The 27,904-nt window shown below is 37.7% G+C and overlaps 1 protein-coding gene across 3 annotated transcripts in view; it reads left to right on the top strand.

The window, feature by feature from the left end:
- zgc:172282 (leucine-rich repeat and fibronectin type III domain-containing protein 1-like protein) overlaps nt 1–27,904 on the top strand; it is a 295,974-nt gene that overhangs the window by 176,431 nt on the left and 91,639 nt on the right. For 2 of the 3 annotated variants that reach the window (XM_047392237.1, XM_047392238.1), the window contains exon 8: nt 560–940. In XM_047392237.1, coding sequence (XP_047248193.1) covers nt 560–940 — 381 coding nt within the window. Of the gene's footprint in view, nt 1–559; nt 941–1,075; nt 1,819–27,904 lie in introns of those variants that run through there. The other variant, XM_047392239.1, reaches the window with a different exon arrangement.

Below are 27,904 nucleotides of genomic sequence, written 5' to 3'. Positions count from 1 at the left end.
TCACGGACAAAAATAAAACAGTCAAGAGACAGGGAGAACAAAGAGATCTGTTGATCTCCACAAGCTTATTTTATCAAGTATACACAGCATGGGAATGTCCAGCCATTGTACCATTCAGAACACAGACAGGTTATCTGACGTAGAGACACACTTGTTTTGGAGCGAAATATTTATCAACCCCAGAACAAAAACAAAAGACCTTGCAAAATGTTTTACTTAAGCTGGTGTGGTAATTTTTCACAGTGAAATGAGTCATGTACTGGCTAAATGGCACTCAGTGAGCAAGAAGATATTACTTCAAAAGCAATTTATAAGAAAGTCAGATTACAATATGCATGTGAACTTCCACAGGTAAAACAAAAATCTCTCCCTCATTATTTTAGGTTTTGGGCAAACAAAATAATTTTAGTAATCATAAGTGACCTTAAGATGGAAATATTTAGTCTGATTTAATGTCACTGTAAAAAAATGTTTTGTGTCTTTTTGACAGTGTATGAAGCAATCTGGTTTCAACTTTATATGTATGTCTTTCTGTTACCTCTACTTACTTTTGTTGCAGAACTGTAGTTTTCCCCAATGGAAGCCTGGAGATCAACGTTACATCCCTGAAGGATTCAGGAAACTTCACCTGCATTGCCTCAAATGCTGCAGGTGAATCAACAGGAAGGGTAGAGTTAATCGTCACAGTAGTGCCTCATCTTGCAAACAGCACAAGCCGCAGCAGAGATCCTTCTTCTGAGCCAGCACCCTCTGATATTCTGACCTCTTCTAAAGTTGCAATGCCAAACAATGAGACAAGAGGGGCTGACAGGAGGGTATCATTGGTGGAGCTGACAGGAAACTCTGCACTCATTAGATGGAGCAGCCAAACTCCTACATCTGGAGTGAGAATGTTCCAGGTCCAATATAACAGCTCCGGGGATGACACACTGGTTTACAGGTATGTTTATCTAACATGGCTATTCATATTTTTCTCATCTGCTAATATTTCCTGTACGTTTTGGGACTTCTGTGTGTTTTGGAAAGGTTATTTGTAAAAGGCATCTTAGTGCTTGTATTTGCATGCATTTTTCAGAATGTGTAAAGGCAGCGATGCATTTGTTATCCAAGAAACACTAGTTGTTGCTCTGAGGATAAGAGCAGATGACAATTAATACAAGTGGAGATGAGGGCAAACAAGTAATCATCGATAAATCAACTGATGTGATGAAGACATCTGCAGTGGAACAGATCCATTGTTAGTTTACAGAAGCAGTTCGTAAAGATTGGAAGCTTTGAGTTCCTATGGATTTATTTCTTTTTAGACAAAGGAAGATTTTGCCTACAGCTCTTGGTGGTTTGACTCCTGCTTAAAAGATGTATTGATATCTAGTTTTCTCTTTTCTCTTTGGTACCATGCAATCATTTAAAAAAAGCATTTCTTACTAGATCTGTTTATGAATAAAACATAACTACTAAGAGGTTCCAGATAGTTTTTCTTTTAAAATATATTCTTAAAATGTTCTCATTGCTCAAACCATGATGCATTGGAGGCTTTGCTGACTAAAACTCACTCAGATGCTAAACAGCGTTCAAACATGTGGCAATATGTGAGGAAGATCTCTTAAACATGTCATAGAAGGCAAGGACTTGCATAAATCTGTTGAACTGCTGTATATTTGTCCATTTGTTTTCTGAGGTGCAAATAAATAGGCCCCATATATTAGCATTATCTGTGAATTTTGTTGGAGATATCTGTTCATAAAAGTAACAATTTCTCCTAATTTGTAAAAAAAAAAAAAAAAAAAAAATAACTTTTTTGAGACATACGAGCTAGGACATCTGTGGATTTGTGATCGTGATGTTATTTCTTAGCAAGATATTATTTTTTTACAGATTTTTTTCTATCTCTGGATTTAAGCAGCTTTTCCATTTGATAACCCTAAAAGTAACATATTAGACATTTGGAGTGTACAGTTTAAAACTCAATTTACTGCATTAATGTTTGATTTCCTCAATATGTCCTCTCCGTTCAGCCTCTGCCCAAAATTGCCAAAGTATTTCCCACAGCCCTCACTCTCAATAAAGCTATTCTGTTCTGATCATCCAATCGAATGCAAATCCATCCATCAGAAAAAGCAATCAAGGAAGAAAACAAAAAATAAGAAAAATAAAATAAAAAGTCACAGTTGGTTTTGTATAAATGCCTATGACTGTACAAGTTAAATGAATAAGTATGATTACAGCCACTTCATTTATTCTTTAGACTCCAATCTAGTTATTAATTAATTAAATTTTGATCCTGAGATCTGAAAAAATCTATATAAAATAAAACATGAAACTAAAGTTTCATTCTTTTTAAATAAATATTTAATTAGGTAAATATTTGTTTCACATTTTTATGTGGAAGACACATGCCTTCCTGCTGCTGTTCTTAATGAGCTCAGTAATGTTTCTTTGCTGCGGATGTCTGTTAGGAAATAGCTCCATTCATGAATGGATGTAACAGTTAGATTTAACCCAAGTGAGTGCTGCTTAGCTGATACTTAGTAACATTTTATTTACAATACACCCAACTCTGGATACCTATTAAAAGTGTAATGAGCATGATTTTAATATTTAAGGAACTGAGGTTGTTCATATTTTTTTCTCTTCTGCCATTCTTGTTTGGGTTGTGAACATTTCTGGAGTTCCTCGGTAGGAGCTAAGCTGAAGAGAATCGAACGGGTGGGCGTGGGTAATTCCAGCACCTAAAGCGTTGCTGACAATCATGTTAAAAATTAAATACTTTTCACCTTCCCTGCCAAGCTTTGCATGTCACCTGCCAACTGAAAAGGTTAGATCAGTCAGTTATTTATGTTATTTTACCAAAACAGTTATATAAATACAGTGTATATGAAATCTGAAACAATAAAACTGTTCAAACTTCCCATGTTTGTGAACGCTACATGATAGGGGTGAACACTTAAGTGATTCAGGGCATGCTGTCTATCATTTTCCCTGCCCCTCTTAACATTTATCTTGGACCAAACTGGAAATAAATCCTGGATAACTTTTTTTTGCATTCTTCTGTTCTGATCTGAAGTTATCTGTAGTATCTGTCAGTTGTCTGATATTATCATTTCTGCTTATGAGATATCAGGTTTATAAATGGCACATAAATTTACTTAAAATCTTAAGACCAGGGAATAAATGATTTGCAATTTATGCCAGTGGATCATGATCACGTTGTAAGCAATTCAAATCGCAAAAACAATCAGCAGGAGCAAGAGGCAAAAAGAACAAGTTGGCAGATTATCGAAACTGCATTTCAATTCAAACAGGCTGTTCATCAGCTTAACAAAGGTTTTACACCATAGAACTAACTCATTAAACTCTGTGCACAAATCTGGCTGAGGTGGTGATTTTCTGTCAGCCATCCACTTTCTAACGACCCCCCTGGAAAAGGCAAAAAGCTTTTCTGTATTGAAATGTGTCAGGATTGTTCAGCTGCACAAGCAAGCTCTCTGAATACTGGCAGTCATTTTAACTGTCTTAAAAGATCTTGAAGGTTATGGGAAATGAAAGATCAGTAGGTGAACATAAAAAAACAATTCACCTGCTCCGAGCAAGGGAATCCAACTGGCTGTCTGTGAAGACAAAAGCAGATTCCCAACCAGAATTAAGACCTTGACAATGTTGACTGCAGCCCAGTAACCGTAAGACAGAGGCTAAGAGAGAGGCTTAGAAAACAGGAAAAATGCCTTTAAAGGAAATGTCTCCTTCCAAACACAATCTTGTTTTGCACTATAAAAGAGAACACCAAATATTAGATTTTGAAAGGTAGAATAAAGTTTTCCACTCTGAGATAAAAAATTATTTAGATGTTCCTGATGGCTTTAAATGTCATTGGCATGTCAATGAGTTCCCACCGAAGACGTTTTCCATGTGGCACAGCAGAGTAGTTTCCATCCAGAGGAGGCTCCATCTTGGAGCTTCAGGTAGTGCAGCTAGCTATGTGGGGATGATGCAGGGGTCTTCCATCTTGACTAAAGACCCTTCATCTGTGCAGTGATTATTGGATGTTTCCACGGCTCTGCAGTTCACAATACCTATCTGATAAGGGACATTTTCCAGAGGAATAATGTCCCATTACTCTTTTGAATAATGGGACATTGCCCATCAGCCTGCTGCTGCTTGCATCACATTTTTGTGATCAACAAAAACTATGGGGCTGTTTTTTTGTTTGTGTTTTGCTTTTGTTTCTTGCTTTAGGATTTTTTTTTACGTGCAACCTGATTGTGGTCCAGTACCATAAAAAGGCCTGTAAATGTTTCCCTGGTCTTAAAATTTTGTCCAGAAGTACACTACCGGTCGAACGTTTTAGAACGCCTTTCTCATTTAATGGTTTTCTTAATGTTTATGACTATTTACATTGTACGTAGATTCTCAGTGAAGGCATCAAAACAATGAATGAACACATATGCAATTATGTAGCAAACAAAAAATAAAAATAAAAATAAAACAAACTTTAAATATGTTATATTTTAGGTTTCTTAAAGTACCCGCCCTTTGCTGTGATGACTAAAATATTAACCTTTGGTCATCACTCAATGAACGTCTGGGAAGTTCTTTTAAGACTCTTTGGAAAATCATTTCAGGTGACCACCTCATGAAGCTCAGGGAGAGAATGTCAAGAGAGCAAAGCAGTCATCAAAGCTAAGGGTGGCTATTTTGAGGCATCTAAAATATAAAAATGTGTGAGTTATTTCACACATTTGTTTACTACATAATACCATGTGTGTTCATTTACAGGTTTGTTGTCTCTGGTGGGAATCTACAATTTAAAGTCATTAAAATAAAGAGACCCATTAAGCGTGAAAAGCGTTCTAAAACTTTTCACCGGTAGTGTATATACATTTTTATAGTAGCTGTGAACCTTTGAAGCAACGAAAACCTTCTGAAAAAACAATAATTCAAATGGAGGTTCTCACGTATTTTTTCCGACACAACATCAGCTTTGAAACTTTCCTTATTAAAACACTGCTTGTTTGACTGTGTTCTTGCTCCTGTGGTATCTGTATCTAATTGTTGTTTTGTACTATACTATACTGGTTAGGAATGTAGTAATCTGTCTTTATCAGGCATGAAGTTTGGATGTAAACTGTTAAAATAATTGCCGTCTTCACAAAATAACTGTTAAATGCAGGTAAGTTAAGACACAGAAACAAAATAGGAAAACTGAGAATGATGTGGATTGTAATCCTTCACATATAAAAACTATACAAACTGAGACTAGAAAGTGACATCTGTGCATGAGCAACACCGCAAATAACTCATCTTGAAGATGCAGCGAAGTGAGTCTAATCCATTATACAAATAAAGTGACAGAAAACGTGTTTTGACAATGAAGTGTATAATGAGATGGGGCAAAGTATAGATTTAAGCATTGGAGTAAAATGGTAAATGCCTTGTACTTGTATAGCGCTTTATCAAATCCCCAGAGACCCCAAAGCGCTTCACTACTATCAGTCATTCACCCATTCAAACACACATTCAGACACTTTACAGGCATTTACAAATGCAATAAGCAATTAATTAGTGTTTTATTGCATGGTTTAAGCATTTGTTACATGAGAAAAACAAAACTTAACATTTGGTACAGAAACCCTTGTTTGCAGTTACAGATATCAGATGTTTCCTGTTGTTCTTGATGAGGTTTACATACACTGCAGAAGGGATTTTTGACCACTCCTTCATACAGATCTTCTCCAGATCCTTCAGGTTTCGGGGCTGTCGCTGTGCATTACAGACTTTCATCTCCCTCCAAAGACTTTCGATTGGGTTTAGGTCTGGAGACTGGCTGGGCCACTCCAGGACTTTGAGATGCTTCTTACAGAGCCACTCCTCGGTTTCCCTGGCTGTGTGCTTCGGGTCATTGTCATGCTGGAAGACCCAGCCACGACCCATCTTTAATGCTCTTACTAAGGAAGGGAGGTTGTTGGCTAAGATCTCCCAATACATGGCCCCATCCATCCTGCCCTCAATACGGGGCAGTCTCCTGTCCCCTTTGTAGTAAAGCATCCCCATAGAATGATGTTTCCACATCCATGCTTCACGGCAGGGATGGTGTTCTTGGTTGTACTCATCCTTCTTCTTCCTACAAACATGGCAGGTGTCTTTTATACAGATAGCAAGTTCAAACAGGTGCAGTTATTACAGGTATTTAGTGGAGAACGGAAGGACTAACCAGCATGTGAGAACTGGGACTCTTACTAGTGATCAAATACTTAATGCTATGAAACAAAATTCTAATTAATTACTTAAAAATCACATAATGTGATTTTCTGGATTATTATTTTTTTTATTACGTCACTCACAGTTGAAGAGTACCTATGATAAAAATTTAAGATTTCTACATGCTTTGCAAGTAGGAAAACTTGCAAAATCAGCAGTGTATTAAATACTCGCTCTCCCGACTGTATCTATTTACTCTATTACTTTACATATATGTATGCCCCATGAAAACAGTAGGTCATGAAATTAAAATGAGAACTCATTGTTATCAACTAAAATTAATAAAGTGTAGAGTATATAGACTCTAAGTTACCCAATATTCTACCAGATAAAATGCTTGAAAGTTAATTCTCATTTACAAACATGACCTGACCAGGAGACCCTTAAAGAAAAGGTACAAAACCTTTGTTTGAGGAAATCTTAGGGGTGCCAGTAATTGTGGCAATGATGAATCTGATAATCTATTACTACTACTACTTATCATTGATTTTATTATTTTTTTTCCCTACTGAAAAATTTACTCAACGGTTGGATTTTATACATTTTTACTGTATGAGATTAAGTTATCACCGTGAAAGGATTAACTTATTTGAAGGCTTTTTGTAAATCTTTACCAGGGGTGATAATAAATATAGAGGATGCTGCCTTTCCAATGAGTGTTTAGTAATTGTTTGGAATGCTTATATTTTCTTGTGACCATACTTCATCACAGAAGACCATGGCAGCTCATGAGAATTATACTTAATGAAAGATCAAACGGTATTAACATCTATTAGAGAGCACACTGGACTAGCTCAGTTCTCAGAAAATTCAACCAGTCCTAAGTATATGCATATGGGCACACTTCCTCTCTTCTAGCTTGCTTTGTTCAATATCCATTAAAATTTGTGAGGTCTAAGGTCATGAAAACAAGTGAGGTAAGCAAAGAGAACTGAGATGAAGGTCTATAAGGCATATACATAAAGATGAAGACCACAGCTGAGATGACATGAGAAATAAAAACTGATGCTGCAAGAAGAGACTGAGGTCAACATATTTATTTAGCTATGCATTAGTTATTTAACATTTTTCAAGCAGTGTATTATTACAATGTATTGTAATTATTATTTAAACTGATCATCTCCACAACTGTATAGCTTTAATAAATACTAAGCATTTAAAATGATGTGCAAAAACCAAAAGAATAAAAAATGTGTAAATGTTTCAAAGGGGAAGTGAATAATGGCATGTTGTGCATGAAACATGGGTAAAATATGGTTAAATTGTGATTCATGTGGAACACAAGTGATGTGATTTAAGACTGCATTAGTCCAACAAGAGCTTCTAGATCACAGCATTTTATAATCCACTAAATTAGAAAACCTGCCACTTCAAAAAGACTATCAGTTAGTTTAAAATTACAACAAATAGTGTTGAAAAAGAACCAAATCGATGAATAAAGTGCTCTCAGAGAATGAGAACAACAAAACTGAGATGTCCAATCAAAGGAGCAAACTTACTCACCTAGACCAGGGGTTCCCAAAGTGGAGTTCAGGACCCCTGAGATGTGACCCCTGAGATGAGGGCCAAACGGAACAAAACTGAATAAATAAATATAGAGTGAATTAATGATGTGTTTTTTAGGGTGTCACCAGGCTCTGGTACTGTTATTTTGGGTGTCACAGGCTGAAATGCTTGGGCATCCCTGACTAGACATTCTTTACTTTTTGTTATATCAGTCTAATGTTTGCGTGAAGTCCCTGCTAAGTTTTGCCTCCGATGAGCTCAGGATTACTCATAGACGTTTTAAAAAGCTTTTTCCTTTATATCCAGTTTGGTTAGTAATAAAATATACAACAAATTTCAACTTTTTACTTCAAGTTACTTCTCCATGCAAAACAAAACTCATAGTGAGATTCCTCTGTCAGCTGAGCATAGAACTGGGACTTTGGGAGCTGCAAGAACCAAATACCAGGTCAGTAGATAGTCAACACCCTGATCCTAGACCTTCGATGTAGGCACTTTTTATTCTGATTCTGCTGTTGAGGTGGTGTTATGGTTTAAGAAAGTAGCTGGTCCAAGTGGTTAGCTTTCAATTCCTCCTCCCTCCCTTCTCCCTTTTCCCAAACTCCCCCATCAAAATTACCATTAGTTTTATAACTCAAAATACAGCAGCAAGCCCTTTCTTTAAACTCCAGAGAAAGTTGAAGTAAAAGCTTGCTATCAACTTTAATCCTTGCAGTGCTGCTCAAGGATTGATTGTGTTAGCAACTTCTGAAAAGATAGCTGCAGCTGCTGCGAAGTGGTTTGCTTTGGTACCTGATCATACATATGTATTTAACTGAGTTTTTAAAGTAACATGTTTGCAGTTTAGTTAAGTTTAGTTTTTTTTCTTTTCTGTCTGTTTCAATAATCACAAAACTACTCGCTGGGCTGTTTGCGGCTGCACCTTTAAATCAAATGACGCTATACCTGTGGCTTCAGTTTTAGCAAGCACTCAAAAGGAACATGGATTATTTCTGCAATCAGTGGATTTTTTTTTATCGGTTACCAACAGATATCTAAGAACTAAGACAAATATGGCTGAAGATTCCAAATTTAAAGCCACCACAGAGGTTCTTCAGGTGTGCTCTTTTCACTTGAAAACAAAAAGGCTATGGAGAAGGAAAAGCTTACCCCACTTGTGATTATGCAGCAACAGACCACCAGAGAAAAGAAATTGACTTCTAAAAAGGATTAACAGCACTGCATCCTTTCAATCATTAAAAGATGAAGGGACAATGAAATCTTATTTAAGATGTAAAAATTTCTGTTCCCACGTTTTTTATTCATCATTGCTCAGTGGGAAATTGTTTATTTAAAACACTAGCCTGTAAAACGCTAAAAGAGTTTGTGCAAATCATCATGGGATCAAGGAATAAGATGGATGAAGGTTAAGCCTTTAATTCCAAAATGGTTGTAAGCATTTTTAACAATTGAGTTAAAAATGCTTACAATCTGGATTTGTAGCTCAATTAAAGCATTTTTAACAATCTGTATGTGCTTGTTCTACTTCAATAAGTGTAAAATAACCCTTTGTGTGTGTCAGTTATTATAATCCTTAACTACATGTAAATAATTTTACTGATGAGATAAATATTTTTATAAATAGAAAAACTAATACTCTTCTTGAAATATGAAATTTGTCCCCTATTAGGAAATAATTATTGCTTTATATTAATTTTTCAACAGACATGGGACTGATACATTTTTTATGAGAGATTGATTCAGGATACTTTGAAATAGTTTAACATAACTTGTCATTGTTACAACAGTATCAACTGTAATTTCACCGACTGTGGTACTGAACAAAAATTTTTCCTTCCTTTAATTTCAGCCCGTTATTTACGCACATAAACAGCTTGGAAACGTCCTAGTTATTACTTATTGTTCATTAGCTTTAAGTGCTAGAAACCTTTTTTCTGGCCTCCAGGATGGAATAAAATCACTTCAGCAAACATTTTGTGACCATGCAGAGCATTGCATGTGAGTTCTTGCATGTTCATTACATTTGTGATATCTGCAACTATTCAAGGTCAGCTAAGTCACCATCAAAATGCTGACCTGATGGCTTAATGGACATGGGTGTGCCTCAGAGCAGTGCAGTGTGGGAAGAATCAAACTTGACAATGTAGAGATCTGCCAATTAGGACATCCTGTTTAGGGAGTAAAATTACAGCATCAGCTTACATGAGTAGGAGCCATACTGCATGGTGCAGTGCAGTAGGTTTTAACCATACATTCAATTACTACTAGTTCTGGAAGAAGTCTTTGTAAACTGTTGTCTGCATATGTGTCCAGTCATAGAGGAAAGACAGTGTGTGTATTCACACCTGGAAAGTCTTTTGGTCCGCTTGTTTGGTCCGGACCAAAAACGGACTTTATTTTTTTTGTTTGGTGTGGTTTGCTTTCACATTGTACTTTTTGCAAGTGAACTATTACTTGTAAACAAAGCCACGCGGGTGACGATCATTGTTCCCATTGGACAGAAATGACGGGGGCGGGTCAGAGCACAGACCCGGAAATGTAGGAAAACAGCTGTAGACGTGCAGCACCTCTGTTCTGCATATTTGTGCCATTATTACAGCTGCAATATTATTGTGAGGGTGAAGGGCAGCTCATTCAACACAGATTTTGGAACGTTCTATTTATAAGTTTGGAACAGCGTTGGAGAATGCGTGCTGAACGCCAAAGAAGATGGTGTGCTCTGCATGCCCGGTCCCACATGCCCAGTGTTGCAACAATCAGCTGGCCAGGTATGATTTGAGTATAACATACACCTTTGCTATTGGCTACGGTGGCTAGTTAAGTCCAAAGAGATGTACGTTTTCTGCAGTTGGTTCGGATCGGGGCCGGTTCGTATTCAGACCATAAGCGAACTGCACCAGAGTCTGTTTGGAAGCGGACCGAGACCACCTCAAAAAGTGGTTCTCGGCCTGGTTGTTTGGTCCGGACCAGGGTTCGCTTGATTGTATTCACACCTGCACAAAAGGTAAGGACCAAGGGGGGAAACAAACTCTGGTTCGTTTAAAGTGGACCAAAAGTGGCAAGTGTGAATACACCCTAAATTTTAAGGCTTCAAATATCAGAATGCAAGGAAGGTCTGGTCTTGTAAACTGTTGTCTGCATATGTGTCCAGTCATAGAGGAAAGACAGTACAGTGTCTTTAAATTTTAGAGTGTATTCACACTTGCCACTTTTGGTCCACTTTAAACGGACCAGAGTTCGTTTCCCCCCTTGGTCCGGACCTTTTGTGCAGGTGTTAATACACTCAAGCGAACCCTGGTCTGGACCAAACAACCGGACCGAGACCCACTTTTTGAGGTGGTCTCGGTCCGCTTCCAAACGGACTCTGGTGCGGTTCACTTATGGTCTGTATACAAACCGGCTCCGATCCGAACCAACTACAAAAAACGTACGTCTCTTTGGACATAAAAAGTCACCGTAGCCGGTAACAAAGGTGTGTGTTGTAAGGTAATCATACCTGATAAGCTGTGTGTTGCTTAGCAACGCTACTGGCTTGTAGTGGGACAAGGCACGTAGAGAACGTCGGCGTTCAGCACGCATTCTCCGACGAGGTTCCAACATTATAAATGGAACGTCTGAAAGTCTGTGTTGAATGTACTGCTCTTGACTCTCACAATAATATTGCAGCTTTAATAACGGCACAATTATGCAGAATAGAGGTGCTGCATGCAGCACGTCTACAGCTATTTTCCTCAATTTCCGGGTCTGTGCTCCATCCCGCCCCCGTCATTTCTGTCCAATGGGAACAATGATTGTCACCCGCGTGGCCTTGTTTACAAGTAATAGTTCACTTGCAAAAAGTATAATGTGAAAACAAACCGCACCAAATGAAAAAAATAAAGTTCACTTTTGGTCCGGACCAAACAAGCGGACCAAATGGTGTATACATGTAATGTTACCTTTAGGTAAACAAAGCTTCAGTATTCTATTCATACATATTTAATATGGTAGCACACATAATTTTATCTCAGGCTAAGCCTGTTTGCCACAGATTTTCTGGACATCTTCCATGGCATTAGTGCCACAACTCAGATATATAATGCATATACAGAAGTACTTCATATTAAAATGTTGTAGCAATTAACCAATAACAAGACTATTTAATATCATGCCTATTGATGAAGATTCGCTCACCTGGGCATGCTGTGCTGCACAGGTGAATGCTGTCCTTGAAGTGACTCCAACAAATTGCAGCCAACCTACTTTCTGATTATTGAACTACTGATGATTTGACCACTTGGAGCACTAATGGACTGCATATGAAGCATTTAAACTTCAATCAAAGATAGACAGGTGACCATTTAGTTTGGAAAAGGAAGCAGTGCATTACAGCAATTGCAAATGTGTTTACTCATCCCCTTACACACTCACTACACAAAACCGGGGCATATCAAAAGCATTACACATACTTCATAATTGTGAAATGACTTCTGTTATTGGTTGTGCTAAACTGGCAAAACAAGAAATAGTGATGTTTACATTGCTACAGTTCATTGAATTTGGTGGGCATGAATCTATTTACCACTCTCTTCAGGTCCCGTCACAGCATTGAGGTCTGCATCTCAGCTGGTTCAAAACAAAATCTTAATTATTTTGTTTATCATTCATCCTGCTGTAGATTTGTTGCTGTATTTGGGATCATTATTCTGACCCAGGCAGGTTATGCTTTAGTTGTTGGACAGACGGCCTCATATTTAAACCTAGAAGATTTTGGTATAAAGAGTGTTTAGTCAGCTGTGTGACTGCAAAGTGCCTAAGAGCCGTGGCTGCAAAACAAGGCCAAATGCTGAACAATCCAACACCATGCTTGATAAAGTTAAACTGAAATTCAGCTTGAAACTGAAAGATGTGCCGGGGCCTCTCTTTTCCAGTGTTGGTAATTCTTCTCTTGGTGGGAGGTTCATGATGGCAAGGTCAAAGGTTCTAAATTCTCATTTATCTACTACAATGGTGAATGAGGAAGCTCAGATTATAGCACTTACAGTAGAAAATAGCTTTTTTTTCCGTTTGCTTTAATAGGATTAAAATTGACAAAGTGATCTTTATAGAAATGAGCAAACATTTGTACAAGTGTTGTGACTATGAATCTGAATATATTATTTATTATTTAATATTAATACCTATTTTATTAATACTTATTTTATCAAATAATATTTCGGTCTGTTAGGGGTTGTCCTGTGAATACCAGCCCAGTAAGGCGATAGTATTAATAATAATAATAATACATTTTATTTAATAGGCGCCTTTCTGGCACTCAAGGTCACCTTACAATGAATACAAATCAATATTAAAAACAAGAACAAATAAAAAAATTCAATAAAAATATAAACACAGCGATCAAGCAGTTAAAATGTAACAGTGCGAAATAATCACGTGCAGAAGGCAGTCCTAAACAAGTGAGTCTTTAGTGAAGATTTGAATTGAGAAAGTTAATTTATGTTCCTTAAATCGGTCGGTAAAGAGTTCCAGAGCCGAGGAGCAGAGCGGCTGAAAGCTCTACCCCCCATGGTGGTGAGAAGGGCAGAGGGAACAATCAGGTGAATAGACGAGGACAATCTGAGAGTGCGAGAGGGAGTAGCAACGTTGAGAAGATGGGATAGATAAGGTGGAGCGAGATTATGGACAACCTTGAAAGTGAGAAGAATGATTTTAAAGTCTATACGGAACTTGATGGGGAGCCAGTGGAGCTCTGACAGAACAGGAGTGATGTGATGGAAGGAAGGGATTCTAGAGATGATACGGGCAGCTGAGTTTTGAACTAGTTGAAGCTTATGAAGAGATTTGTGTGGAAGACCGAACAGGAGGGAATTGCAGTAATCAAGACGGGAAGTGACAAGGCTATGAACGAGGATGGCAGTAGTATGTGAAGTGAGGGAGGGGCGAAGATGACTGATATTTCGCAGATGAAAATAGGCGGACTGGGTCATGTTATTGATGTGAGATTGGAAAGAGAGAGTACTGTCGAGGATGACACCCAAACTCTTTACCTGAGGCAAAGGGGAAACAGAGCAGTTGTCAATGTCAATGGAAAAACCGTTTGTTTTGGATAATGTGGTTTTTGTGCCAATTACAAGAACCTCAGTTTTTTCACTGTTTAATTTGAGTAGATTGGTGGAAAACCATGATTTTATTTCAGCCATACAGTCAGTAACGAAGGTAGACGGAATGTTGGGAATGGGTTTGCAGGAAAAATAGAGCTGGGTATCATCCGCGTAACAGTGGAAACTAATATAGTGTTTCCGAAAGATATGGCCAAGGGGGAGGAGGTAGATTATGAAAAGAAGGGGACCCAGGACAGAAGAAGGCTGAGAAGAAAATGCTTTTAGCTGAATAAATTGAGAGTGATGGGTCTGAGTAATACCAATGGAGGAGAGTCTATTCAGGAGGACAAATAGAAAGGTGTGAGACAAGCTCTAACATTATTGAACAGCAAAACTCTGCACACACATGGAATTAATTCACACAATTTCTTAAAGTACAAGAATTTATTAACAAAAATAAGTAAACTCAAAGTCAAACATATTTCAATCAACAAACTGTACTATGCTAAAACAATCCAACTAAACTACCAAGCAGAATTAAAGAATAACGAAGACTAATGGGCTATGTACAATATAAACAAGTTGATTAAAGATGGTAGAAATCATGACCAAAAGAGTGATGCAACATTACCATGCAATGTTTATATTTGAGAACCAAGGATTATCTTGAAGAATCTGGAAGTGAAGTTAAGTTAGTCTTGGAACTAATTTATGGAACCAACTTAGGCAATAATCAGCAAATGTTTAGACAACCCTTCACAATGTAAGATCAGATAAAATATTATTTTAATAAAATAATGTTTTAAAGAATGATCTGCTGAATAAAACCAACCTTCTGGATGACTAATTCTCAACGGTGTCTCATTAGCTGCTTTTATTTATGGAAATAATATTTAAAGAAATATTATTAAGGAAATGGTAAAATATTTAAGGAAATATTTTGGAAAAGAGCCAAATCTTTCTGGAGAAATGGGGCTTAATGGTGTTTACTTTGTTATCAAGTTTAGTAAAATAATGTTAGGGAAATATTATTTACAGGGACCGCATCACAGGGAATGTGATGCGGTCCCTGTTGTCCTCCTTTCAGCTTTCAGACCGGAAAACTGCTTCACTCGGCAATGTAGAGACAGGGTCTCTGCTGGGAACTCTCTGGAACACAGTTTGCTTCTGCAGGCCTCAGAGAGAAAGTCAAGCAATGCTTGTACCTTAATTATCCCGTTCATGAATGAAATACCAGATACACGAACAGTAATTCATTTGTACTTAACTTAGTGCATATAATCGATGATCGTATGACACTCTTGGATCCAGTTTGAAGAGTTTATGTCTGTAAGCCAGCAAAGAGACATTAGCGCGCTGTGTCCCTCCTGTCCCGGTCATCACCGGTGTGGAAGAGATTGATTCCTTAGAAAGGTGGTGGTTTTATACGGCCAATGGGATCATGGGAAGTTCGCTGTTACCCCCAATTCCCCCCAAAGTTGTGCCAGAAGTAGGTTAATGCAATTTATTTTGAAAGTTCCAGAAAAGTCCGTACCACATTTCCTGTTGTAACCATGGCTGTGGGTCCCAACACCATTTTCCCATGGTGTTTCGTTAGCATTTACAGGTATATACCATAAAATACCATATCTCTTTATTTCTAAAGCATTTAAAAAAAAAACATAATAGCTGGCCAAAGTGACATTCAAAGAATGTAAGAGAGAGAACAGTAATAAAACAATAAAACAGCTATAAGGGCACAAATAGGAGCTATAGACATTTTTAAAGAGTTCAGGTACATACAATGGTAAAATCTTAAAATACAGATGACAACTCACTCTTGGTTAAAAGCCAAGAAGAAAAAGCATATTTTTAAATTAGTTTAAAAACAGTAAAAGATGGAGCCTGACTAGTCTGCTGCGGCAGCTCATTCCGCACTTTTGGAGTCCAAACTGTAAAGGCACTCTCTCCTCTGGATTTATAAACTGTCTTCAGGACTGTCAAAAATATCTGGTCAATCCAAAACCTAAGAGCACACAATAGCATGTAAGGGTAAAGCAGCTTAGACAAATATGAAGGAGCAAGACCTTTAAGAGACTTAAAAACAAATAAAAGAATAAGTGCATAAGTTTTGGCACAATAATGTTGTGGTTGTCTATTATGATTGCTTAACCAAAATGACAACAAAATGAGAAAACTCAAATTTTGATTCAGTAATGATGATATCTAAATCATTATTACCTTATTGTTGTCACACAGTCACTGCTTCCTTCACTGATTTGGTAATGTTACTACTTACCAAGTCAAGTACTCTGTCTTCACCCTCTCTCCTTCTACCTCTACTTCTAGTTGCTGTTCAATATCTGTTGCTGAAATCGAAGCTACAGCAAATGGGTGTATTTTTTTCTCATTTGACCGCAATAAACATTTTCCTATCATTTATACATTAGGTCAAGCACAGTTAAAGCACTGCAGTTCTTATTTTAAACAGCATCTCAGAATAAAAAAAAAGTATTGTTGAATACAGGCATATAAAATATGTATATGTATTCAACAACTGGTTGCAGAGGGGGCCAGTTTTGGAGCTGGCCCCCAGTGGAATTTGTGCCAGCGTTTTGGCGCACATTCCCTCCTCGCTAACATATGCAACACCGCAAATAATCAGTAGGGTCTTGTGTTGTGGGACAATGGACCTTGCAGGCATAGGGGGAGCACTATGCAGTGTCCTCACACCACACTGCCCGTTTTTGTCGTTGGCACGGGGGGCACACTGCTGTCAACAAGCAGTGGGGTCTGGCTCACCACAGCCACAATTAATTGTAATGCAATGTAGACATACACATCTGCATTAATCAAAACATTTCACATTACTACAGTCACACATACAAACACTGTGTGGTGGAGGAGCTGGACCTGGGGTTCATGGTGTGGTCCTCTTTTGATCCTGTCCCGGTGCCTGTACTGGTTTGGCAGAGACAGAGGTGTGGGGATTGGCTGGGGTATGTGACAACGCCAAAGGGGGACTGGTGGGCGGGTGCGCCCTTCTTGGTGGGGTGTTGTTTGTGTGGATGCTTCGGCCACATCCCCACATATATGTGTTTGTGTGCATGTGTATGTGTATATGTAAATTTTTCTATTGCAGAAGAGCAGATAGTGCTGTTAAGGCAAACTAAGTGCCATCTCGTATGTATTTGCAAAGAAGTCTTTCGGTATTGTTACCCTGACACACTGGACATGACAGTCAGTGGCTTGAAGGAACATGGCCTCATTAACAAGCACTGAAGTTCTGGTAAGGAAAAGTGAGGGGAGAAGGGGAGTTATGGAAAGATGTTTCTTGTGGAGTTCTTGGACTTTGACTTTGGAAGGCAACATTTAACTCAGTATTTTCTCACTTAATTTTTTGTTGTTTTTGATTAGCTTTACCTTAACTTAGCTAGTAACCACGGCTTTACTTTCTACATCCTGCTAAAGCAGTGATTTGTACCTAATATGAACCACCCATTCCAATTACACCAGCAATTTTGTTTCAGGTATGGCGGATGATTTTGTTATGTTTTGTTTTCATCTGCAGCAGTCTGTGTATATAAGCATATTGTCAGAACTCCATTTATGACGGTTGCAGACCACCACAAAAGTTCCACCATCCCGGATTTATAGTGATGTAATGCAATTGTTATCAAACAGGATACATGCATATGAGCAATCTAACTACAATGATGTACAAGTCAAATAATAACATACCTACATGTACATTAATGCATGCTTGTGTGAACTCCACGCCTTCAGCAATGACAGCAATGAGTAGTCAGTTTGCTGTAGGTCATTGTCATTTAATTAAATGATTCACTGGATATGCACTAATGAGCTTAAGGAGCTAAAGACAAATGACTGCTCACGCATGTGCGTGCACACACATACACATTCACACCCACAGACAGACACACTCATTCTAAAATGCACTTTCATGCATTTTTGGCACCTGCTGTCTTTGTGGCAATTATATGCAGGACTAATGAATCAGATCAGAGAAGTTTAGCTCAAAGACACTGAAGATGTGGTCTGTTTAGTCATATCTCTTTTTCACATCTCCAGATTTTATTTTATTTTTTTTCTGTTTGAGCAACTTCTACTTCCTCACCCTATTTCTATCACACTCATTTTGTTTATCTTTTCTTATGTTTTTACACTACATCATAAGTATAGCCTTTCCTTTCCCTGCTGGAAAATCTATCACTCTCATCCAGAACCCATAATACACTTGTTGGGTTTCTTGTTGCCAGTTTCATCAGTGTCCCAAATCGATGCTTAATTACACCGTAACTGCCCCCTTCCCAAGTCTCTGAGTGCACATCCTCTTTTCCCCTACTACCCTCCACCCTTTAGATCTTAGACAGAGTAAAGTAATTAAAATGATTTGCGACACCCAGTTAGCGAGGAAAAGTGAGGGGAGAAGGAATGTAATGAGAGAAAGAGAGTAAAAAAGAGGCAGCATAGGAAGAGAGGGGGCGAATATGAAAGGATTGAGGCATTAGAGGAGAAGACTGTGGGGCAGAAGAGGGGAGGAGCGGAGCAAACGAGAAACTGGAGTGGATAAGGAAAACAGATAAGAGGAGATTTGCTATGGTAGATGGGGATCAGAGACGAGAGCTGGTGGATGGATTGCAGCAAGCGCAAACAAATTCTTCATCAATGATTGAATATCCATCTTGTACTTGCATACAGTTTTCGTAAGGCTCCCTCGTGGCACGGAACTTATCCCTGCTTATATGACAGTAAGAAAATATTTTTGCCCATCTGAAATAATTTAGATTTGTGTTATTTGCATTTGTTTATAAGAAACCATTAGGCAACTGGTTTTATACTTCACTCTTTGACAAATTTAAGTCAAAAAGCCACTTTAATGTAGATGTTTAATATATAACCTATACTCTTTATGAAAGTCATTCAGCTTCCTGGCTGTTCCCTTCTTTCTACAATATTCTTTTACATGGTAACTGTAATTGTTTGAAAGTATTAGCGAGTAAAGATTAACTTGTGACTAAGTGGAAAATGACTGAACTGTTTGTTTTACAGTGTACTCTTGTGTTTCCTAAGATATCCATCAGTTGTCACAATGTATGGGTTACTCACAACAGCTCTGTAATATTAAATGACTCAGAGAACAAAGGCGCAAGATATGCCAGGAATCAGCTGTAGACAGTTGAGACATGATGCTATAATTCAAAAATAGGCCGAAGTGAAAAGAATAAAACTCAAGCGGAACTGCAGCTATTTGGAGTGTTTATTTTTACCAAACTAGTTGCTGTGCTAAACTACTGCTAGTACTTGCTCAGCAGTTGTTTTGACACAAGCTCTGACTCTAGCAGCAATAAACTGGTTCTTTCTTAGCACCAATGAGCCAGGCCAGAGAAAAGAACTGCACTTATCAGAAGCTAGGAGTAGCCTTATGGAGACCCAAAATTAATCACAATATCATGAGTGGGATATTTTAAACTTTAGAGTTAGTTTTGTTTTTATCTGCTTGATTTAAGACAAAAAAAAAACCAGTACAAATACCAAGCTTTGACTTTAATAAAAAGTCAGATTGGCTTCACAATACCACAAGCTCGCTGTCTCTGATCTTCCCGTTGTTTATTTTGATGTCTCTTGTCACAGAGTTTAAGTAGGTCAGTGCACTCAGAGACGATATTTTCCACTTGTTGCATAAATGCCATTCCATACTCAGTTTGTAAACATCCTCTATTTGAAAAAAAAAATAGCTGGTAATAATATTTAATTATGCTCTAGATACCATATTAAACTTCCATTTTTCAGCACTGCTCCTGCTGATGAGAGATCAGCTTTTAAGGATTGTGAAGCTACACAAGCGCATGCTGCCATTTAAAAGAACGTTTTATTTTTAAAATATGTCCAGTTTTCTGGAATGTATGCTTAACCTACTTGAACTTCATTTTGTTATTTTATACACAAATAATTTGATCTGGGTACATATTTATTTATTACATTGATATACAGGTCCTTCTCAAAATATTAGCATATTGTGATAAAGTTCATTATTTTCCATAATGTCATGATGAAAATTTAACATTCATAAATTTTAGATTCATTGCACACTAACTGAAATATTTCAGGTCTTTTATTGTCTTAATACGGATGATTTTGGCATACAGCTCATGAAAACCCAAAATTCCTATCTCACAGAATTAGCATATTTCATCCGACCAATAAAAGAAAAGTGTTTTTAATACAAAAAACGTCAACCTTCAAATAATCATGTACAGTTATGCACTCAATACTTGGTCGGGAATCCTTTGGCAGAAATGACTGCTTCAATGCGGCGTGGCATGGAGGCAATCAGCCTGTGGCACTGCTGAGGTCTTATGGAGGCCCAGGATGCTTCAATAGCGGCCTTTAGCTCATCCAGAGTGTTGGGTCTTGAGTCTCTCAACGTTCTCTTCACAATATCCCACAGATTCTCTATGGGGTTCAGGTCAGGAGAGTTGGCAGGCCAATTGAGCACAGTGATACCATGGTCAGTAAACCATTTACCAGTGGTTTTGGCACTGTGAGCAGGTGCCAGGTCGTGCTGAAAAATGAAATCTTCATCTCCATAAAGCTTTTCAGCAGATGGAAGCATGAAGTGCTCCAAAATCTCCTGATAGCTAGCTGCATTGACCCTGCCCTTGATAAAACACAGTGGACCAACACCAGCAGCTGACACGGCACCCCAGACCATCACTGACTGTGGGTACTTGACACTGGACTTCTGGCATTTTGGCATTTCCTTCTCCCCAGTCTTCCTCCAGACTCTGGCACCTTGATTTCCGAATGACATGCAAAATTTGCTTTCATCCGAAAAAAGTACTTTGGACCACTGAGCAACAGTCCAGTGCTGCTTCTCTGTAGCCCAGGTCAGGCGCTTCTGCCGCTGTTTCTGGTTCAAAAGTGGCTTGACCTGGGGAATGCGGCACCTGTGACCTATTTCCTGCACATGCCTGTGCACGGTGGCACTGGATGTTTCTACTCCAGACTCAGTCCACTGCTTCCGCAGGTCCCCCAAGGTCTGGAATCGGCCCTTCTCCACAATCTTCCTCAGGGTCCGGTCACCTCTTCTCGTTGTGCAGCGTTTTCTGCCACACTTTTTCCTTCCCACAGACTTCCCACTGAGGTGCCTTGATACAGCACTCTGGGAACAGCCTATTCGTTCAGAAATGTCTTTCTGTGTCTTACCCTCTTGCTTGAGGGTGTCAATATTGGCCTTCTGGACAGCAGTCAGGTCAGCAGTCTTACCCATGATTGGGGTTTTGAGTGATGAACCAGGCTGGGAGTTTTAAAGGCCTCAGGAATCTTTTGCAGGTGTTTAGAGTTAACTTGTTGATTCAGATGATTAGGTTCATAGCTTGTTTAGAGACCCTTTTAATGATATGCTAATTTTGTGAGATAGGAATTTTGGGTTTTCATGAGCTGTATGCCAAAATCATCCATATTAAGACAATAAAAGACCTGAAATATTTCAGTTAGTGTGAAATAAATCTAAAATATATGAATGTTAAATTTTCATCATGACATTATGGAAAATAATGAACTTTATCACAATATGCTAATATTTTGAGAAGGACCTGTACATTTTTTTGTCAGGTAAGATATGACAGTTTTAAGTGCTTAAATAAAAGGCAACTGAACTTCTCTTTTCTCAAGAAGTCTCCCTCAAACAGCTGTTTATTATTATTGTTTTTATAAACTTCCAAAATGAACAGAACAGAGAGTTGGAATGGGAACTCGTGATCTTAATGAACATGTTGTGCATGTTCTGACTACAGCTTATAAGCCTGATTCCCCGTAACTCATAATCAGAACTGTAAAACCCTTTGGAATAGGTAAAATGTCACTACAAAACACTAGCAAAGGAGTCAAGTGGCCTATCTAACTTATACTTAGTGTATTTCGAAATCTCCTGAGTTTTCTTCAGTCACTGAGGACACAAAGTTGATCAATAACTTAAACCTTATAACTGGCTTACGTTTGCTTACAGCGGTTTGATACATCTGATTCAGTCATGTTAGTGATAAAGTGTTTAAATATTGCACAGCCTCTGAGCAAAATTGCCAGCTGCTACTATTTATATTCAAAGTCATGCATGCATCCTCATTCCTAAATCTGTTCGCGGGTTTCTGATGAAGATGTGAGGTGAGGGCTATAAATGTTTGAAGTGAGAAAAGCTGTGCTGACATTTAGGAGCTACACCTGTTAATATGCAAAGTGCTTATTGTTGTTATGACAGAGAAAATGGCTTAATAATGCATCTTACACCTATATTGGTTATAGGTTTCTGCCCACAAACCATAACAACTGTTGATAAAAAACAGATGCTATTAAACAGATTTAACATGAACTTGTACCTACCAATCCTGCTATGTTTGAATATTCTTCTGTTTTGTTTAAATATTGAGGGAAACATAGAATACTACCTCTTTAACCAAGGTTTCACAATGCTGTACCTTTCAGTATCTTATGAATAAATTCTGAGACTTAATCATTATTTTCCTGCAGTTCCTTATTAAAATTCCATTTTATTCTATTCTCTTATCATAACTGTGTTTGAACTGCATCAGGGAAATCATTCCAACCTTGAAGAATTCCTCCATGTATAGTAAAATAGCTGAATTAAAAATGGTTGGTGAAGAGCTTTTCAGAGTTTTGAAGTTCAATTACTCGATTAGAGGAAGAGCCCTCCTGTATTGCAAGTTTTAACATTGTTATTACTAATTGCTTTATACATGTGCACTCCTTTGCTTGTGTTTTATTTGGAACAAGGACAATTTAATTTATAATGAGGAGCATGTCAATTTGTAGGTCATGTGAAACAAGCTTTACAACAGAGGTATTGATCAATGTTATGCTCCATGGATATCCATGGATATTGTTCTTTTCCTGCTGGTAAACACTTGAAACACTACACCCACTCTGTTTCTCTTTCTCTGCTCGCGTCCTTCTCTTTTCCTGTTATCCTCTTATTTTTTGGTGTCTTCATTGATGTCTCTGTATTTTGTAGGTTCACCTTTTCAAAGGGCATGAAATATTTGTTATTATTATTACCATCCTTCTAAATCTTTCATCTGATTTAGAATTGCCTATTTCAGTGGTTCATAAACGATTTTATCACAAGTACCAATTCAGTAAATGCAAAATCTTCCAAGTAGCACCACACTGACAGACATTTCAAAGCGGCTGAATAAGACTTAGACTGATTCAGTTTGGAGTTTCGTTGCATAGAATAAAAAGAAAAAAATGCTGATATCTATCAACCAGTAATATTAAGGCTCAGCCTTACCTGTCAGTAAAATACTAGCAATGACAAAAGAAGAGAAAATCAATTTGTTGACTTCAGTGTTTTATGAATTTGTTCTCTGTATGATTTCAAAATTGTTATGGTCAAAATCGCAGAATTTACACATTGCCGATTCATATACATGAGAGAAAGGCAATGTGAGCATTCCTATTGCTGTTTCTCTTCATATTGTCAATGTACAAGTTGGATTACACGTATACTAAACATGCTAAGATTTCACAGTTTGTGATATATTTAATAAATGTGTGTGACATTTAGTTTTTCTAATCGGGCATAAATGCACACTGAAAATGGACATGGTTAGGTCAGAAGTACCATGTTGCAATGATAAGGGGCAGTGCTGAGCCCCATAGGCACAGGCAGCAAACAGCACATCGCTACCTACTCTTCAGCTACGCTGAGGGCAGGGGTGTTTTCACTAACAAGACCTGTAACCGTATTCTTATTTAAATTTGGTCCAACTAAATAAAGGATTACTTCTCAACATTGAAAAATAATTTTTCTAAACTGGCTTTTTAGTCTACATAGGAGGTTTTAGAGAAGAACACCAACTCTGGGGCTGAAAGATCTGCTTCAAGCAAGTGGGAGAAAGGTAACCTGCTCTTTTCAACTGGAGTGGTACACATGAAAAGAGTGTGGAGTCCATGGATTTGACTTTGCATTAAAAGGGCAGGGCAGACTGAACATTAATGTCCACAACACAAAGGTGAGGGAGAACAAAGAGATTTTAAAAGACTTTGATTAATACAAACTGCTTCCATGGGTGTCATTTAAAAATAAAGATAAGACCATGCACATTTTTCTGTTTTAATAAAACAAAATATACAGAAATCAGTGAAAATGAAAAATTATTTTAAATAATTTAAAATAGTCAAAACTGTTTTGTTTTTTTCTTGCTATGGTATTGTAGAACAGCATGAAATTTTGTAAAGCATAATTAAGTTTTTAAAATAATTACGTGTTTCAATTAAGGTCAAAATTTAAATATACGCTTCATATACAGTTCATATACAGTATTTGTACAGGTCCTTCTCAAAATATTAGCATATTGTGATAAAGTTCATTATTTTCCATAACGTAATGATGAAAATGTAACATTCATATATTTTAGATTCATTGCACACCAACTGAAATATTTCAGGTCTTTTATTGTGTTAATACGGATGATTTTGGCATTCAGCTCATGAAAACCCAAAATTCCTATCTCACAAAATTAGCATATCATTAAAAGGGTCTCTAAACGAGCTATGAACCTAATCATCTGAATCAACGAGTTAACTCTAAACACCTGCAAAAGATTCCTGAGGCCTTTAAAACTTCCAGCCTGGTTCATCACTCAAAACCCCAATCATGGGTAAGACTGCCGACCTGACTGCTGTCCAGAAGGCCACTATTGACACCCTCAAGCAAGAGGGTAAGACACAGAAAGAAATTTCTGAACAAATAGGCTGTTCCCAAAGTGCTGTATCAAGGCACCTCAGTGGGAAGTCTGTGGGAAGGAAAAAGTGTGGCAGAAAACGCTGCACAACGATAAGAGGTGACCGGACCCTCAGGAAGATTGTGGAGAAGGGCCAATTCCAGACCTTGGGGGACCTGCGGAAGCAGTGGACTGAGTCTGGAGTTGAAACATCCAGAGCCATCGTGGAAATGGGCTACAGGTGCCGCATTCCCCAGGTCAAGCCACTTTTTAACCAGAAACAGCGGCAGAAGCGCCTGACCTGGGCTACAGAGAAGCAGCACTGGACTGTTGCTCAGTGGTCCAAAGTACTTTTTTCGGATGAAAGCAAATTCTGCATGTCATTCAGAAATCAGGGTGCCAGAGTCTGGAGGACGACTGGGGAGAAGGAAATGCCAAATGCCAGAAGTCCAGTGTCAAGTACCCACAGTCAGTGATGGTCTGGGGTGCCGTGTCAGCTGCTGGTGTTGGTCCACTGTGTTTTATCAAGGGCAGGGTCAATGCAGCTAGCTATCAGGAGATTTTGGAGCACTTCATGCTTCCATCTGCTGAAAAGCTTTATGGAGATGAAGATTTCATGCTAATTGTGTGACATAGGAATTTTGGGTTTTCATGAGCTGTATGCCAAAATCATCCGTATTAAGACAATAAAAGACCTGAAATATTTCAGTTAGTGTGCATTGAATCTAAAATATATGAATGTTAAATTTTCATCATGACATTATGGAAAATAATGAACTTTATCACAATATGCTAATATTTTGAGAAGGACCTGTACATTCGATTCCAAAGGAGTCTGTACCTCACCAGTCAAGGTTTCTCACCAGCAACCACCACAAAATCCCAAATGGCTACCTCAAACTTAAACAATATGCAGATCAAACTTACTGATAGCGAAAGGAGAAAAGTGTACATCTGAAAAATTATATCTTACCGACTCACACTTAACAACAATGTTTGAAAGTGTAAAATACTGAGAAAGAATTTGCATATATTTTTTAACAGTAGTTACTAGAACACTGGTTGACTGTCATTCACTAAAATTAATTTGTTGATATTGCAAACAGTTAATCAAACATTTTAATACAAAAGACATTCATTTTACTCTCATTCACCTGTGAAACTAATAAAAACTAAGTTTTGCACATGCATTTGTAAAAAAAATGTTCTAGAGAATAACATTAACTGATTAGAAAAAAGGGGTATAATGATTTATCTAAAATGTTTTAGAAGTCTATACCTACAGTTATTATCTATAATTTGGTTTCAGATAACTGATTTTATTACATGTAATTACAGCAACTGCATCAGGTAAAACGTATGTTGTGATATTTTTGTGTTCAGAAATTCTGAGTTCCCAGTTAGAAAAATAACAGGTTTGTCCTCTTAGTCGAAATCCTGGCCGGGGAAGTTTGAGCTTGCTGAACTACCTCTGGCTGCAGGTATGTAGAATTTTGTGTATAAATTATAAACTAAAGCACTTCTGACAGTTTGTATTTCTTTGAACCGGTAGCACCAATGATGTATAATATTTACTTGTGTTATTTTTGTGTTTGAACAAATTAGAGAGAAATGTATTTCTAAGTACTTAGCATGAAAACAATTAGAAAATCAAAATTTTCCAACTTGCAACCAGAATGTTCTCAACTTGTGTGTCCTGTAATTTTCAGCTCCAAGCTGTGATTGCTGACATACATTAAATGCAGTCTTTTCTCCGTTTTTTTCCTCATAAAAAATATCCACATATTTGAGACACCTCTCTCTGTGAAGTTGGATCCTGATCTTGTTGATTAGTGAAGAGTGTTTTGCTATTCCACCAAAATCAGTGGTTATGTTAAACTGCAATCTCATATTTTTTTATAAACCAGCCATTACGACAACCTAGCAACTCACACTCCACCACACAGACGGAGGTAATTTTTTAACTAAGGCATTTTTGACAAGTTTTATTTGACTTTTTCCTTTCCTGTAAGGCAAATAAAGAACGATATGTTTAATTGTCTTAACAAATGTCTCCTGTCTGACACTTGAAGTAATGTTGGAAATACTTTTCCACAAACATTCACACTTTTTGCTCCAAATGACAGGGACTGAAAAAAGGTACTTTTATTGTAGTGTTCTTTGATCTCCGTTTACATATGCATTCATTAAGAACTGGGCTGATGCTAATATCTAAAGTGACTTACAACAACTTCAAAGAGGCACATACACTCATTTTCATTTAACTTTTAGTCATTAACTTCATATTATTAAGATGCAAAGCAGCAGCAGTGAAATAGGCCAGAGTTTAGAGTGAGACTTGAGGTGGAGCGCAAGAGCCAGGGGAGGAGTCATGGGTTAGCAATGGGGACAGATGAAAGAGAAGACAGGTGTGCTAGAGGGAGAAAATGGAAGAGGAAGAGGCTGGAAGGAAACAAAAATAAAACAATGAGGAAGGACAATGAGGGAGATTAAAAAGGGCTGTGAAAGGTGAATACAGGAGGGTGGAGGGAATGGAGAAGATAAAAGAGAAATTAAATAAGCATAGGAAGTTGGAAGGAGGGAAGCCTCATTAGGGCAGAAGACCTGGCTTAGCTCCACACAGGACCTGGTTTTTGTGTCCCACTGAACAAGCATTAGTCACCACACTCCAGAAAACTTGTCACCATGTCCCTGTAATTCATGCTGAAGAAGAGAAAAATAATACAAATCAGATTCAGTCGGATACATAAAAGTTAATACCACAAAGCTGTGCTGGTGGAAAATTTGAGAGGTTACCTAAATCCTATTTTTTCCAGCTGCAGGATTTAAAGTGTATTTTCGTTCTTCAGGTTTTTTTTTCAAACAATAAAAAAGTCTTAATGTTTCGGAAAAGCAAGTATATTACATTTCTGCTTGAAAAATCCTACTATACACTGTGAGATCAGAGATAAACACAGAAAGTAGAATCTTTGGGTCTTCACTAAATACTTACACAGATGTAATGCCAACCCAGGTTTTGCTGACAAAGAAAAAGATGAACGACATCAACATAATAGTTTTTCCTGTTTTATTGAAACTCAGAATGTCTTTCCTACTGTTCTTCTTACAGTTCTGTATAGGTAAAATACCATGTTTAAAAGGTATAGTTTACCGATTAATGAAGCAGGATCACATGCTCTGCTCGTTAATGGTGCTGCTCTGTTGGAACACATTGGTATATCCCTGAATCATAACTTATTTACATGTATTATAAACCTTGTATAAAGCTGCACATTTTTAGTCAGTTCTTTTTCTGACTTATGTGAAATTTTGTCACCA

This window comes from Girardinichthys multiradiatus, chromosome 18, assembly GCF_021462225.1.
Source record: "Girardinichthys multiradiatus isolate DD_20200921_A chromosome 18, DD_fGirMul_XY1, whole genome shotgun sequence".
In the NCBI taxonomy this organism is placed as follows: Eukaryota; Metazoa; Chordata; class Actinopteri; order Cyprinodontiformes; family Goodeidae; genus Girardinichthys; species Girardinichthys multiradiatus.
The sequence above is the reverse complement of the archived record's forward strand: the minus strand, read 5'-3'. Positions and strand labels throughout refer to the sequence as shown.